Here is a 16,224-nt window from a genome sequence, read left to right as displayed (position 1 = left end):
AAAAAATGCAAACCTATAAATAAGTAAATTATAAGTTGGAGCTGGTAAGGTAACATACAATTGTGGTTGTATAATCTGGCATGTAAACTGTACTCCAATAAAGTTGCTTTTTTGGAAAACTGGTTAGATTTGCCCTACAAGTGTGGCTATAGTTGAAGAAAAAAATTACAACTTGGCTGGGAAGATGGCTCAGTGGGTACAGGCACTTGCTGCCAAGCCTGCAAACCTAAGTTTAAGAAGGCCCAGGATTCACTGGTAGAAGGAGAATCAACTACTGCAAGCTGTCCTCTGACTCAATGGAAGCCATGGTGTACACACACACACACACACACACACACACACACACACACACACACAGTTTAAAGAGAAAGAGCAGAAGCAGGTATTACCCTCATCACATTCAAACTGCAAATCCCGTTTCCTAGATCCCTGAGGAACACTGATGCTCTCAGAGGAAATGCTCGACCCTCTGCTCATCAAAGGCCCCCCGACTATGAACTCTTCTGCACTTAAAATTAAATACAACTCAGAGACCCGCCTGCCTCTGCCTCCTGAGTGCTGAAATTAAAGGTGTGCCTTGAGTTCAAGGCCAGCCTGGTCTACATAGCAAGTTCCAGGAGGCCTACACAGAGAAACCTTGTCTCAAACAAAACAAAACAAAACAAAAAATGATGACAAGGACGATGATGTTAGAGATTACATAAAACTTCAAACCATCCCTGGAGAACATTAGCTGGAGAGGCAATTGTGGCCTGCGGCTATGACGTCAGACCCCTACGCCACGCAGAAAGCTCTAGCAGATTGGGTCTTCCACGATGGCCTGAGCCTTTATTTGTGGAGGTCTCTTCTCTCATCTACCTCGACGGCAATGCTGCAGCAGTCCCTTCTTTCCCCGCATCACCTGCTCTGAGTTGGAATAAGAGTCTTCTCATCCATTTTTTTTTCAAAAATAGTTTGAGGTTATAAAATATTTTTTTTAATTTACTGGAAATAATTAACAATTACAATAACATAGCAGAATCCAAAAAGTAGCATATTAAACTCAGTCACTGCTGTTACAAATCAGCAATGAACAAGCAGGATTTTAATTTTGAAAATCAGTACCACTTACGTTAGCACTCCCCCAAAGGAATCCTCTTCTATAGATCTACAACACGTGTACAAAGTCTATACAAAGAAAACTACAACGAATAAGCCAAGGACTGACTAACAGAGGCATTCCCTAATTGTGAACAGGACCGCTCATTATTACTTCCCAACCTAATCGTGACACAATCACAATCAAAATCCCAGCAAATTAACAGAGACCAAAAAAAACTGAATCTAAAGCTTATATAAGTAGGCAAAAGACACAGAATAACCAACACAAAAGGAGATGACAACAAAGTTATTTGGAAAAATGGCCAACTTGAAGACTGAACATAAAAAGCTCTGTCAATCAAGACTGATATGGTCTATGCAGACACAGACAACTACAATCTCTGAGAAGGGAGCAGAGTGAGAAAATGGAAAAGTGAAAGACTTTCAACAAATAGTGCCCTAATAAGTGGACATATAAAATATATTTTACTCATATAAAAATAAATGAATCTAGACACAGATCTTATACCCATGTAAAATTTACATGGATCATAGATATAAATAAACAGTGAAAGTATAAAACTCTAGAAGATGGCACAGAAAGTAACCAGATCTTCAGGCTGGCTGCCAACTTTTAGATATAACACTGTGGTGCAATCAATAAAAAAATCAACTGATACAATGAACCTTACTAAAATCAAAATGTTTGCTTTTTGCAAAAGATATTATCAAGAGAAGAAGACTGAAAGTAACAGACACACCTGCAGAAGGTGTATCTGACAAAGGATTGCAGTTGAAAATACACCGAGAATTCTGTAAACTCCACAATAACGATAAAAACAACTCAATTAAAACCTTAGTCAAATGGGGACCTAGGCCCCCTGCACATATGTAACAGTTGTTCAGCTGGGTCTTCATGTGGGGCTCCTAAAGTGGAAGCAGGGACTGTGTCTGGCTACACTGCCTTGCCTGCCTTTGGATCCCTTCCCCCTAATGAGGGCTGCCTCACCTAGCTTCAACTTGATACGCCAAGGCTGCTGGATATCCATGGGAGGTCTGCCCTTTTCTGAGAAGGGGAGGTCAGCTGGGGTAGGGTAGGGATGTGGGAGTGGAAGGAGAAGAGGAGGAAGGGGAAGCTGGGATTGATTGGGAAGTAAAATAAATAATTTAATTAATAAAACTAAAAAGGAAAAAAACCCTCAGGCCACTCCCGTCAATATAGCTCCCTGGTGGCAGCACAGCCTATAGGCATCCTCGTGCTTCAGCTGGCAGCACAGGCCACCGACTTCTGCATGGCTCCCGGTGACAACCTGGACAAGGGATATCAACACATACCCCTGCTACAGCAGGGCCTCAGACCCAGGTCTCACGGAGCAGCCCAGGCCACCCACATCAATGTGGCTCCCAGCAGCAGCCTGGCCCACGAGAACCAAATTTTTAAAGGCTTCAAAAAAAGAAAAGAAAAAAAAAAGATCTACTTTAAGAAACAGACTGCTCTTAAGGTTTGCAGAAGTAGTGTTGTTGCAGAACTCAACGGCTGGAGACCTTAGAGCAATACAGACACTGTATATATAGCTATCAACCTTGCCTGCCACAGAATAGCCAGATAATGTTAAATTCTCCTAAAATGAGAATTAATTTTAAATATTGGGAAAGTGACGTTTGGAGTGCTGTAACTGCTAATACTGATACAAGTGTAACGCAGCTTTTCTTGAAAGCTACTTGATTACAACAAAAAAAGTTAAAAAATCAAGTCTATTTTTTAGTAAATTGATATCGTGTGTGTGTTTCTTTCTCTCATAGCCATCAAATAAAACAAATCATGGCAGATTGATAGCTGAGTGTGATGGCGAAATTGACTACTTCTGGAATCAATAATCACTCCCACCCCCAGTAGCTTAATAAATAAATAAATAGGAAAAAAACCCAAGTCAAATGTGCTGGAAAGACAGCCAGTGGCAGAGCACTTCCCTAGTAACCATAAGGCCCTGGGTTCAAGCCCCAGAACTGGAAAAAAGGAAAGAGGAGAAAGAGAAGAAGAAAGAGAGAGAGAGAGGGGCCCAGAGGTTTTATTTTATTTATTTATTTTTTAAGGGAAATCTTTTTTTTAAAGATTAATTTATTATTATATCTAAGTACACTGTAGCACTTCAGACACACCAGAAGAGAGCATCAGATCTCATTACAGATGGTTGTGAGCCACCATGTGGTTGCTGGGATTTGAACTCAGAACCTTTGGAAGAGCAGTCGGTGCTCTTAACCACTGAGCCATCTCTCCATCCCGGCCCAGAGGTTTTAAATACACCTGTAACATCTGTAAGTCCAGACAGACTTACAGATGGCAAACAGGCAAATAACAAAATGTTCCTCCTATTTATCACTAGAGAAAAGGAGACAAAAAGACAACCCTCCCTCTGGCCTGTGGGAATGTAGAAAGGCAGCTTCCTACACAGCTAAGCAAGCTCACAGCACACAACTCAGCCGTCACACTGTTTGGTACTGACCCAGAGAAGATGAAAACTCACCTGCCCAAACTGTGCATACAGCTATCTATGCAAACTGAGCACCCTAATCTCATCACTGGAAATCCTGAACAATCTAAAGCTTAAAACGTTCTCAATGCCACACCATTACAACTTGTTTCTTGCACAAAATCTTTACATAAAATTACCATGGGAACTAGAGAGATGGCTTAGCAGTTAAGAACAACATTGCTCTTCCAGAAAACCCAGGTTTCATTCCCAGCACCTATATCAGGTGGCTCCCAGCTGTCTGTAACTTCAGGTCCAGAGGACCCAATGTCTCTAGTCTGGAAGGGTACCCACTCACACGTGGCATACACACACACACAGACACACACACATACACACACCTGACTGAAAATAAACCATCTTTTAAAAAAATTACCAACAAGGTTATAAGCTAAAGTATAAGCTAAACATAAAACAAATTTTGTGCATAGACCTGGGTTCTGTCCTTAGCTAAGATATCTTAATATGTATATGCACACATTCCAAAATATGACATTCGAAACACTTCTGGCCCCAGAATTTCAAATAAGAGGCGGTCAATCTGTAAAAGCTTTACTCACAACTGCTATTACAGACTACAATCATCCCTCAATTCACGTTAAAACAGAGGTGGTGGCTCACATCTATAATCCCTGCAGTTTGCAAATGGAGGCAGGAAAATTGTGAGTCTGAGGCCAGCCAAGGCTACAAAATAAAACTCATCTCAAAACGTGTTTCCTGCGCTCTAATTTGATCCCTGGTCCGATGGCGTGTGGGGAAGGCTCTGAGAGGTCTCTCAGCCACATGTGCAGAGCTCTCCAGAATGGGGTTAGTTCCCTGAAGAGAGCAGAGAACTGGCTTACCCTCTGTCCCGTGTTAGATAAGAGACGTCACTATCTGAAACCTACAGGAGATCCACACCAGAATCTGACTGTGAGCACACTGGCCTTAAACTTCCAGTCTCCAAGACCATGAGGAGTAAGTGTCTGCAGGCTCAGCCCCTTAGTCTAGGGTAATTTCTTACAGTAGCAAGAACTGAAACAATATCAAAAACCTGGAGGGTCCTAAGTCCTTTGACGGGGGATAGACAAGACCTACTTTGACCGCCTATAACTCTTGGATCCAGTCAGGGCCTGCTCTGTAACATTCCCTCGGTATTTACTGTCTTCTAGTGGACTACATGCAATGACTAATGCTGACTGTCAACTTGACTGGGCCGAGAACCACCTAGATTAGTAACACACAGTCTGTAGGGTAATTCCAAAGTTTGACATTAAAAAAAAGAAAATAGAAAAAAGATTCGATGGGGTGGGTGGGTGGGGGGTTCCCTGAATATGAGCATCATCATTCAATAGGCTGCAGGCCTGCACAGGACCAAGGAGGGAGAATCAGGCAACCGGCTGGTACTGCCACATCTGCAGACATCAGACCCCAGCAGCTTCGGGCTTTCAATGAAGAGTCACACCAGCAACTCTCTAGGGGACCTCTAGTTGTTCAGCCTGGGACAAGGGTTATGTCATTGGTCTCATATATGTTCTGAGCTTCTCTCTTCTTGGCTGACCAGCTGTTAAGTGCTCTGGCTATCAAGTGTGCTCTCAACAACCCGCTTTCATAATTACATATGCATTCAGTTGGATCTCTCCCTCTACAGAACCTTAATATACCATACAATCCACTTCCTCCTTTATGTTTATTGGCTGTGTCCCCTCGTCACCTCCAGATAGTATGCTTACAAACATCCTCGCACCTCCAATTCACACTTCCAAACACCCTCACACCGCCAAGTCACACTTCCCATTATTTTTCTTACCGCTAATTCTGAGATCCTTCTGAAGAGCCAGCCATGTCCTGGCTCTTTACTTAAAAACCTTCACTAGATCTGCCAGGCATGACGTAGCAGCACACTTGTAGTCTAGCACTTGGGAAACTGAGGCAAGAGGCCAGCCACAAGTTCAAGACTAGCCTGGTCTACCTATTGAATTCCAGGTCAGCGCTGAGCTACAAAGTGAGACCCTGTTTCAAACAACCAAAGTACAATCAAATGAGTCCGAGCCAGTACCTGCTAAGCTTTGAGTCTGAAAATGACAGCCATCAAGCTCCTCGGGGTACACGGTTAACCTTGCCAACAATGTCAGGATGCTCCGTTAAGACAGTTAAAATCAGTTACCAAAACTAATCAAAACCTTATTGGGTTTCCACAGTAGACCTACTCAGCGCCTTTCATTACGACAATAAGAGAATGAACTCTGCATTCCGAGGCCTCAGGAAGATAATACTCTCAGTACACATGGACAAAACTGTAAGATGCCTTGGAATCAAATAAAAAGGAAATACGAGTTACTAAGGACAGCCAGGGACTGGATTCCCAGGTCCAGCATTCATTTTTTACCACTGATTAGGACCTTTCTCACAACTAAAGCACATACCTAGACGCATCCAGGAATGGTCTGTGAGCCAGGCTGACCCACTCTTCTCTGTGGGATGAGTAGTTTGGCTCCCGAGGTGTTTCTCTCATGGTATCCAAATCCACTAAGTAATGGCATTTGCTGATGTCAATCTGAAATGGAAAGGGTCAGCTCTCCATCAGTCACTGTGACGATTTCTGCAGACTGGGGACCCAACTACAACCCTAAGAATTCCCCCAAGGTGGTAATGGGACAGCACCCAAGCCACCTGTGCTGCTTCTGCTCTGCAAACACACGTGCTACCCCTGAGGCTCCTGGGGACAGCGTGCACTTGCTCAGAATGGCACATGGGTAGTTGTGGGCGGTCTGCAGCTAGTTAGGTTTTCAAGTCCCTCCAGCCCACAGACACTTACAAAGCCAATTCAAGTGTGCAGCCTATCTCTAGAAAACCTACCTTGTGCTCACCCCTGTGCGCCCTTCCCTGTCCATCTTATCCTAGACATCTGAAGGGCATGAGTAACAGACGTACCAGTCTGTGAGGAAGCCCTGACTCTCCTGAGGCAGGCTAAGGCTGCACTGCACCTTAGAACAGTATAGCAGGATCATGAACGTCTCCTGCAGGAAGTCAATCGAATGGACAGAGCCCCGGAAGAACCAAGTAGCTCTGAGGGGAGAAGCTATCCCAATGGAAGAGCACCCTGAGCCATGGGAGCCCGGAACCACACAGCTCTGAGAGGAAGCCTCCTCAGCAGAGGTGCTGCAGCTCCCAAGGAAGGATATCCCCAGCTAAGCTCAGGGCCTCAGCCCCACTCCTCCTCCTTCCATTCTTCCCTTCATTGCTTCTTAGCTTCTTCTAATGAGAGTCACACCAGGAAGCAAACCTCATAAAAGAGATGAATCCAGGAGTGGCTGCCTCTGCTTCCGGGATTGGACAGTAGGCAATTAAACAAAGGGCAGGGCTTCTATAAGATTTCTTAGCCGGCCAGTGGTGGCGCACGCCTTTAATCCCAGCACTTGGGAGGCAGAGGCAGGCGGATTTCTGAGTTTGAGGCCAGCCTGGTCTATAGAGTGAGTTCCAGGACAGCCAGGGCTACACAGAGAAATCCTGTCTCGAAAAACCAAAGCCAAAACAAAACAAAACAAACCAAAAACCAAAAACCAAACCAAACCAAACAAACAAACAAACAAACATGGGGGGGTGCTTTTTAGGGCAGAAATTTCCAAAGTGAGGATTGGTGGAATTTCAAGTCCTAAGCGTTTTCCTGTTCAAGGATTGGAGGGTTCTCCACGCTCAGGAATTGGTGGGGTTTTGTGGAAAGTTCAGGGACTGGTTGATGGCTTTTTCCACCCTCTTTTCCCTGCATTGGGCCCATAGGTTGGGATGGGAAAAACTTCCTGGCTGCAGGCGGCTTTGGTGAAGCACGGTCAGTGCTGAGCTGCTTGGGGAGGCTGGAAAGGTGGTGTGGCTGCCAGAGACAGCGGCAGGCTGAGGTGGGAAATGCCTGTTTTGACAGGCTCCACCATTTTGACAGCTTTGGACATTTTGACAGTTCCTGGGGCTTCTCTCGGGGACTACTCCCTGGGCTTAGTGTGAAATCCCACCAATCCCTATCCTGAAAAGTTCTACAATGGAAAACTGGTTTTCCTAAGAAACCCAATAGGAAGCCTGTCTATTGCTCAGTTCCCTGCTATTTCTCACCAGAGCAGGGGCAGCCACCCTCCTGGGTCTCTCCTGTGTGAGGTTTGCTGCGTAGTGTGACTTTCTCGTATTCCTTGGCTTCCAACTGCCAAGACACCTTTCCTGGCAGCCCTACTTTGAACCTTCTCTAATTGTCCGAAGGACACAGGCAATGCCCTCAGAGCTATGACACCTCTACTAAGGAAGGAAGCCTTTCCCCTCAGAGCTGTAACTCTTGGCACATTAAATACATTAGGTATTTCAAAAATCTCTCGAACAAATGAAAAAGTGCTCAATTCCACTAGTAAGCAGAAAATGTAAAGTTAAATCACACACACACACACAAAACCCATAATAGAAAACATGGGCCATCACATAAAGCAACAACCATACATGAAGATGCTACAAGATTTTTAGAAAACTATTTGGTAGGTCTACCAAAACTGACCATCTGTATTTCTTATCATCCAACCATTCCGTATGCTTGACAAAGAAATCATAATTTCAAATAATTCAATCTGAAATGTATCTAACAGAAATACCTGTATCCTTAGGACAACTCAAAAAGGTTCAAAACAGAGCCGGCAAGAGGGCGCTGGCAAAAGGGCTCAGTGTGTGAGGGAGCTTACAACCAAGCCTGAGGACTTAAGAACAGGCCCCAGGAGCCAACAGGAGAAGCAGAGAACTGAATCACTTAAGTTGTCCTCTGATCTCCACATGTAATACAGGGCACATGTACACAAGCAACATATGTGCACACTTATAATAAATACATGGGAAAAATTAAAGACAAAAGCAAGAAAGTCTTACTACAATAGTCAGCAGGCTGCCTCATCGATGATGTAGAGACAGTCAGAGCAATCACTGGGGAAACCCTGGGTCTGGGGCATTCTAGTCCTTGTCTTAGGAACTGGCTTCACAGGTATGTCCTCTTACAACAATTAACTGTGTATTAACATGTTGTACATTTAGGAGACACGTTATACGTGAGGAAAGACTTGTTCATGTGCACATGAGAGCAACCTGGTTTTCGCTGGCTTGCAGCAGGCTGTTCTTTTCCAACTTCTACGTCAGAGCAATGTGCTTATTCTCTCAGGATTATTTATATGTAAAAAAGACTTTCGTCTTACATCTGTCTCTACATATGGGCTATTCCTCCAGGGGAGAGAAAGCACACTGAGAATTGACGTCAGACCCAATTCCATTCCACATAACTCTCTAAAAATGGTCCTCTGCATAAACATTGCAGGAAGTAGCCTTTTTTTTTTTTTTTTTTTTTTTTGGTCTGAACACCCACTCTGCAGCTCCCAGGATTGTAAGAACACTTAGCAATTGCTCTGAAGGCTTTTCAGCACCATACCTCTATTAAGGAGAAGCGGCAAGGGGTAGAGTCTGATGGCCTCCTGCTCAGACTCCTTCCCTCAGGGAGTCCAGGCCTGAATGGCTCCAGTCTGTAACCTTTAGCCTGGCCTTTCCCTGCCAGGCACACCACAGGTCTAATCATGAAGCTGGCTGGTAGAGTCTCCTGTGGCTGGAGATGGTGTCTAACCACCATCCCTTCTGCAGTCAGCCTGGACGCGACTACTCACCAAATCATCCCCAAGGAAACCCTAAGGAAAGGTCTCAGAAAGATGTCAAGATAATCATGCATTTTAAAAAACCTTACTCTCTGTCTTATCCCTTGGAAAACTGTTGCTGAGAACTAAAAGCCAGGTCAAAGGCCTCCAGATGCAGGGCTTAAGTACCATCAGGCAGGTTCTTCATTCAAGGGAAGAGAACGTTATTAGAAAAGAAACTTGAAGCCCAGTGGTGGTGGTACACACCTTTGATCCCAACACAGGGAAGGCAGAGGCAGGAAGATCTGTGGGAGTTTGAGGCCAGGCTGGTCTGCAGAGCAAGTTCTAGGACAACCAGGGATATACAGAAAAACCATGTTGGGGGGTGGGGAGGTGAGAAAAGAAAGGGAAGGGAAGGGAAGGGAAGGGAAGGGAAGGGAAGGGAAGGGAAGGGAAGGGAAGGGAAGGGAAGGGAAGGGATACCCGTTTCTGGTGAGGGCCAGTACAAGGTTGAGGGAGGACCAGAAAGCATCTCCACACATATCACAGATCTTATTTCTCTAATGTCACTCAGACTCTCTAATAAACAATTGCAGAAAAAGTCTATATAAATGTAAGAGAATGTGACAATAGAAATCCAATGTCCTACAATATCCAAGACAAGGATTAAAGCTGAAAAGAACTAGACTTTTCCCCATAGCTACAATGCAGGTGATGCCAAATTACCAAGAGACCAAGCAATCAGAGTTAACTCAAGGCCAATTTGCTTCTTATCAATTTCTGCCATCACTATCCTTACAGATTAGCCCATTACTGCCTTCAGGTTGGGACACTGTCAAGTACTGTATGATCCCACGATACTCAGCCTGTTAACTGAAGCCCCAGGGGCTTAACAAAGGTGCTGATGACTCTGGCTTGGCAGAGAAGCTGCAACTCTTTGAAGATCTTTGGGCTTGCACCACCACTGTTGATATGATAGACTGGTAAACGACAGACTCACTGCTAGAGGACAGATTGACAGATGACAGACTGGTAGGTAGATGTTAAATAGATGATGATAGATGTTACATGACAGACAACCACGGTGGCAGACTTTGCTGACAAATGACAATTGGGTTCTACAGATCAGAAAGGTCACCGGCTTTTCTTGCCATTTGAGTGTCAATCCTGTACATTCCCCACGACAGTGCTCAGTCAGCTCTTGTGAAGAGGGTGAACTTCCTCTCACAGCCACTTCTCTCTTCTTTACCTTGGACTCTGAAATTCCTTCCCCCATCTTAAGTGCTTGTGGCACAGCAGAGCTTCCCTTCTGCTCTGGGCTTGTTCTTCCTGCCCTGCATCTGCGTCCTCCCCGCTCACTGCATTTCTCCTAACTTTACCTCACATAGGCCGCTCTTTCCTATTTTGCTGCTTCTCCCTCCCTTTTCTATTGTTATTAATACTCACCTTGAAGCCTCTCCAACAACTTCCGACTTTACACGCTTCATGACCTCGGCTCTTCTCTCTACAGTCCTCACTGTGGCATAGCTGTCATTTCAAGCTGTTTCTATTATATAAAGTATCTCATTTGTTTTCATTTAGAGATTTGCATTGCTACTGCAGTCTACTTATTCTTCCCAAGACAGAAGTCGGGGTTGATCACAGCAAGAATATTCACAAAGGCAGGATGAGTATCCACCCCGATAGACAAACCATAACACAAAATAAGGGAACATAGGCAACATGACTCCTCCGAAAGTTCCTAGCTCTCCAAGAACCCAATCCAAGGAGATCAAAATGGTTGCAATATTAGCCAAAGAATTAAAAAGTATAATTTTTAAGTAACTGATTACTTCAAAGAAGACATGAATAAACACATTAATGAATTCAAGAACTAGATGAGAAAGTCAGCAGAGAAACAGAGAGAAGAGGGACCACAATACATAAAAGGGAAAAATCCAAAGGAAAGCAGCTCTGTCGACTGAGTTTGAGGCCTGTAGTGAGAAATTTTGTTTCTTCAAAAACCCAGTTACGTTTCTGTTTTAATCCCAGGTGTGGGGTACAGGGCTGCTTCAGGTTGTCCACAGCAGCTGACTATGATTGTCTCGTGCTTTAGGAGGGGCGTGATTGTGCCAGCTGCAGAGAGCTTATGTTTGGAATTCTGGGGACTCCTGAGAGGGTATGAGAGAGAGAGCCAGGAGAGGGTCTTGCAGAGGCTGCTGCCCCGCTGCTGCTGGTCCCTGCTATTGCTGGTCCCTGCTGTTGTGTTTTCTGCTTTTGCTATTGCTGGTTTTCTGGATTGCTAGATGTATCTCCTGATGATGAGACTGGACTTGCCCCTAGTAACTTGACACCTCTAGTCAGCAGGAAGTAGTCTAAAGAGATCTATGCCCCCTTTCCCCTCTAACATTCATTTTCTCTCTCGCTTACCTAATGTTGGGGGGTTAGAAGGGTTCCCGGTGGAAACAGTAGTAGATATAAGAACCCAACAAATTATTCTGAAAAGTCCAGTTACATAGGCCAGCCTGGTCTACTGAACAAGTTCCAGGACATCTACTGCTGAAAGAAAAAAAAAAAAAAACCCTCCAATAAAGGTTGAAAGGTATCTGGGTATTGGGTGTAAGCCATCATTAGAGTCAGTTTAACACTATGCTCACACAGACAATAATAGCAGTAGGCTCTCCCCTAGGTCCCATGACCAGCCCCAGGTATAAGCTCTGTCTGGTGAAATGGGCTGTGAATCAAATAGAAAGTGGTTGGTTACCACTATAACATCTGTGCCATATTGGGCCCCTGGGCCTATCTTACCAGGCCACTCACTATGGAGTCCTCAGCCTTCACATCTGGATAAGAATACTGACTGCTCCACCAGCAGCATGCACAGCACCGATAAAAGGGAATGTTTAAATTCCTAAAATCAAATTGAAACAAAAGCACCACTTACCAGGAATGTGAAAGATACAGCAAAGGCAATTCTAAGAGGAAATTTGACAGCCACAGGCACTTATATTAAGGAAACAAAACAGAGGAATCACAAATAAAATAGTTTCACAATACAACTGAATGTTTCCAGAAAGTAATAGGCCAAATCCAAAATCAGTATACTGAGAGAATATCAGATCTAAAATTAATAAAAAAGGAAACTGCCAGGCAGTGGTGGCACATGCCTTTAATCCCAGCAAATGGGAGGCAGAGACAGGCGGATTTCTGAGTTCGAGGCCAGCCTGGTCTACAGAGTGAGTTCCAGGACAACTAGGGCTACACAGAGAAACCCTGTCTCGAAAAAATAAAATAAAATAAAATAAAATAAAAGGCCAGGTGGTGGTGGTGGCACATGCCTTTAATCCCAGCACTTGGGAGGCAGAGACAGGCGGATTTCTGAGTTCGAGGCCAGCCTGGTCTACAGAGTGAGTTCTAGGACAGCCAGGTCTATACAGAGAAACCCTGTCTTGAAAAACCAGAAAAAAAAAAAAAAAAGGAAACCAACAGAAAGGACCAACAAAACTAATCAAAAGGAAGAAAGAATATTCAAACTAATAAAACCGGACTAAAAATGAAAGACTGGGTCTGAAGAGTCAGCTCAGGGAGAGAAATGTCTTCTGGGACTTCCTTTTGTTTCAACTGTAGGAGGGGCTGTGCCCGCACCACTGTGGCACTGGGCGCGGTGGGGATGCAGGTGCAGGGGCTCCAGCTACACTTTAGAGCCAGGCACAGGCTAGCTACAGCTTTTCTGTCCCACATGCAGCCTTGTTCAGTTTGCATTTGCCTTGCTAACTACAGATTTGCTGACCAAATATTTTAAATCCACAAGCAAAAATTTACCACACTGTAAAAACTATAAACTCAGGTAGAAATTCACCCAATCATTATAAATGACAAAAAAAAAAAAAAAGTCAATTTTCTTAAAGTCAATACCACGGATAGTAGGGAAATAATTTTGGAGTATTTTGAATGCTGTTCAATTGGGTTTTTAGTATCTTCCAATCTCATACAGCATAAATACAGCAGTGTGAATCCAACTACTGTGATGACCAAGAATGGTAACAGTAGCCAGAAAACCAACAGGGCAGTTCACTTTCTCCTCAGCTAAGGACCCAGAAGATCAGGAGAAATGCTGAGAGAAAGACAGGAAGAGGATCCTGGTTATTTCTGTTTATTGATATATAGTATCAGCTACGAGTACCTGGTACAAAAGAAAAAAGAGCTTCAAAAAATGAAAAATTAAAAAAACAAAACAAAACGTAGAAAAGTAACACTCAGCTCCTTATGCTTGTGAGTCATTGTATCATTGTGAGTGATACAACGTGAGTCATATTGTATCATTGTGAGTGATACAACGTGAGTCATATTGTATCATTGTGAGTGATACAACGTGAGTCATATTGTATCATTGTGAGTGATACAACGTGAGTCATATTGTATCATTGTGAGTGATACAACGTGAGTCATATTGTATCATTGTGAGTGATACAACGTGAGTCATAGTGTATCATTGTGAGTGATACAACGTGAGTCATATTGTATCATTGTGAGTGATACAACGTGAGTCATATTGTATCATTGTGAGTGATACAACGTGAGTCATATTGTATCATTGTGAGTGATACAACGTGAGTCATATTGTATCATTGTGAGTGATACAACGTGAGTCATATTGTATCATTGTGAGTGATACAACGTGAGTCATATTGTATCATTGTGAGTGATACAACGTGAGTCATATTGTATCATTGTGAGTGATACAACGTGAGTCATAGTGTGACTCAAAGAAAGCTTCACCACCACACCAAACACCCAAGGAATAGGTGTGACAACATGGGGGAATCCTGAAACCAAACTGCTCATCAGGTCACAACCACCCTGAGCCTCGAAAAAGAAAAAGAAAAAAAAAAAAGAAAGAAAGAAATGAAAAAAAAAAAAAGAAAAGGGAGAATTGTGACTCCACAAACAGTGCTTCTCAGTTTGTTTTTAATTTCCTTGCATTCATGTATGAATGTATGTATAAATGTATGTATGCATATACGTATATATACATGGGTATATGGATGGGTGTGTATATGGATGGATGGATGGATGGACACATTTATTTATTCGTTGAGAGGGAAAGCGAGTGTGTGTGCAGAGAGGACATCTGCAGGGATCATCAGTCTCTCCTTCCATCAAGTGGGTCTAGAAAGGGAACTCAGGTCACCGCGCTTAGTGCCAAGTACATTCATCCTCTGAGCTATCTCGCCAGTGCAGTGCTTCTCTTCTGATACTCATTTTGGAAATATAAAGTCATAACAAAACAATGAAGATAATGAGGAATATTTCAAGCATAATTTCATTATTACATTTGCTTATGCATAATAAATGCTAAGTAAATGGGAAAACTGCATGTCGTTGAACCAATCAATCAGTGCACATACCATGCAATTATCCACCTCCAGCGCCTGAGCCCTGGGTAGTGAGCCACTTGCTGATGCACCTCTGGTGCTGTGGCAGGCCTCACAGGACCCCTCACTGCTGCACAAATGCCATCTTACCCCTACAGACAAGTACCACACCCAGTACTGCAGGCATGGCCTGTAGATATGCAGCAAACAAAAACCTGTGCCACGTCTTTACTGGGATCGGATCACGTTTCTTCTTTCTTTCAGAGACAGGGTCTCATCTATCTATCCCAGGGTTGACCTTAAATGTGCTAGGTGGCCAAGGATGACCCTGAACTAATCCTCTTGCCTCTGCCTTCCAAGTTACTAAGAGGTGTCACCGTGCAGTGCTAGGGATCAAACTCTGGGCCCTGTAGATGCAAGACAAGCACTCCACCAATTGATCTCTTAATAACAAAGTGTTTCAAGTATTATGGCTCTAATCCCATTCCCCATCAATTTTGTGGCTTTTACTTTACAATGACTCTTAGCTATTCTATGCCATCTTATAACAGAACGGTCTCTACTGGTGTATGGGGAAAACTTTATTGACCAATCTATTTCTTCCAAAGACAACACAAGAGCAAGCACCCAGCAACTCCATTTTCCCATCAAATCACAGTCAGAGAGAAGTATTTTTCTCAAGACTTCTTCCTCAGTAGCCGTCCTCGCCAATGCCTAGCCACTGTCTGCCTAAATCTAAAATCAGGCCCCATGCTTAAGAGCCAGAGTTATCATTTGCTTTGAAATAGTGAAAAAAAATCTGAATTTGTCAAGAAAGGCAACACTGAATGTGTCTTTTAAATTCAGATCTAGTTTCAAGTAGAAATCTGGGCATGACTCACTAAGGCCACTTAAGGCAAACAATTAGTTCTGCTACACAGTTGTGACAGTGTACTAGAAACCACAGCATCCTCTTAAATCCCTGATAAACTGAGGCCAGGGAACAGTGAGATAACAGGAACCATCCAGCTCCCCTAGTTTCCATGAAGACAGAAATAGGGAGGGACTGAACCATTTACCTTGGACTGTGAGTCGACTACGAGCAGGCAGTGGACAAGGCCCACGCTGCCAGCTGGGATACTCTCCTATAACCCAACATTCTGAGTTCCAGGCCAGGCTGGGCTACACAGCAAGACCCTGTTTCAAAAATGCAAACGAGGGCCAACATTATCAGTAAATAAACCATCTTGCTGGCAGGCCTGATGACCAAGTTCGATACCCAAGACCCACGTGGTGAAAGGAGAGAAGCGACTCCCAAAGGCTGCTCTCTGACCTCTATGTGGGCACATACAAATAGACAGAAAGTTCAATAATGATATAAAAAATGTAAAGCAAAACACCACACTCATAGCTAGCATGGTCTGCAAAGATGGGTGGCAGAATGGTGCTGCGTCGTTCTCTGATCCGTGGCTGCTACCAAAGGGTACAAGCATGGGTGAGGCAAAGCATGGGCTCCTGCCAATTAGGCAAAGGTGTTGGGCCATCACACTCAGAATTCTGCCACTACTTCTTAAATAATTAAACGTGACCAAAACCTTTTAAAGTAAATGATATTTTGTTGCTTTCTAAATGAAAATAGTGTAGAAAGAAGGAAGAAACAGA

At 43.7% G+C, this 16,224-nt stretch overlaps 1 protein-coding gene across 12 annotated transcripts in view; it reads right to left on the bottom strand.

Annotated features, from left to right (window-relative positions):
- Alg9 (asparagine-linked glycosylation 9 (alpha 1,2 mannosyltransferase)) overlaps positions 1 to 16,224 on the bottom strand; it is a 68,415-nt gene that overhangs the window by 14,908 nt on the left and 37,283 nt on the right. For 8 of the 12 annotated variants that reach the window (NR_045601.1, NM_133981.2, XM_006509902.2 and 5 more), the window contains one exon: positions 6,017 to 6,147. The exons of the other annotated variants lie outside the window; for them this stretch is intronic. Coding sequence is in view for 7 of the 8 variants with exons in the window: in NM_133981.2 (NP_598742.1) it covers positions 6,017 to 6,147 (131 nt within the window). In the remaining variant the exon portion in view is untranslated. The remainder of the gene's footprint in view (positions 1 to 6,016; positions 6,148 to 16,224) is intronic. 12 annotated transcript variants of the gene reach the window in all.

This window comes from Mus musculus, chromosome 9, assembly GCF_000001635.26.
Source record: "Mus musculus strain C57BL/6J chromosome 9, GRCm38.p6 C57BL/6J".
NCBI lineage: Eukaryota > Metazoa > Chordata > Mammalia > Rodentia > Muridae > Mus > Mus musculus.
Note: the sequence above shows the minus strand (reverse complement) of the source record. Positions and strands in the feature narration are given on the sequence as shown.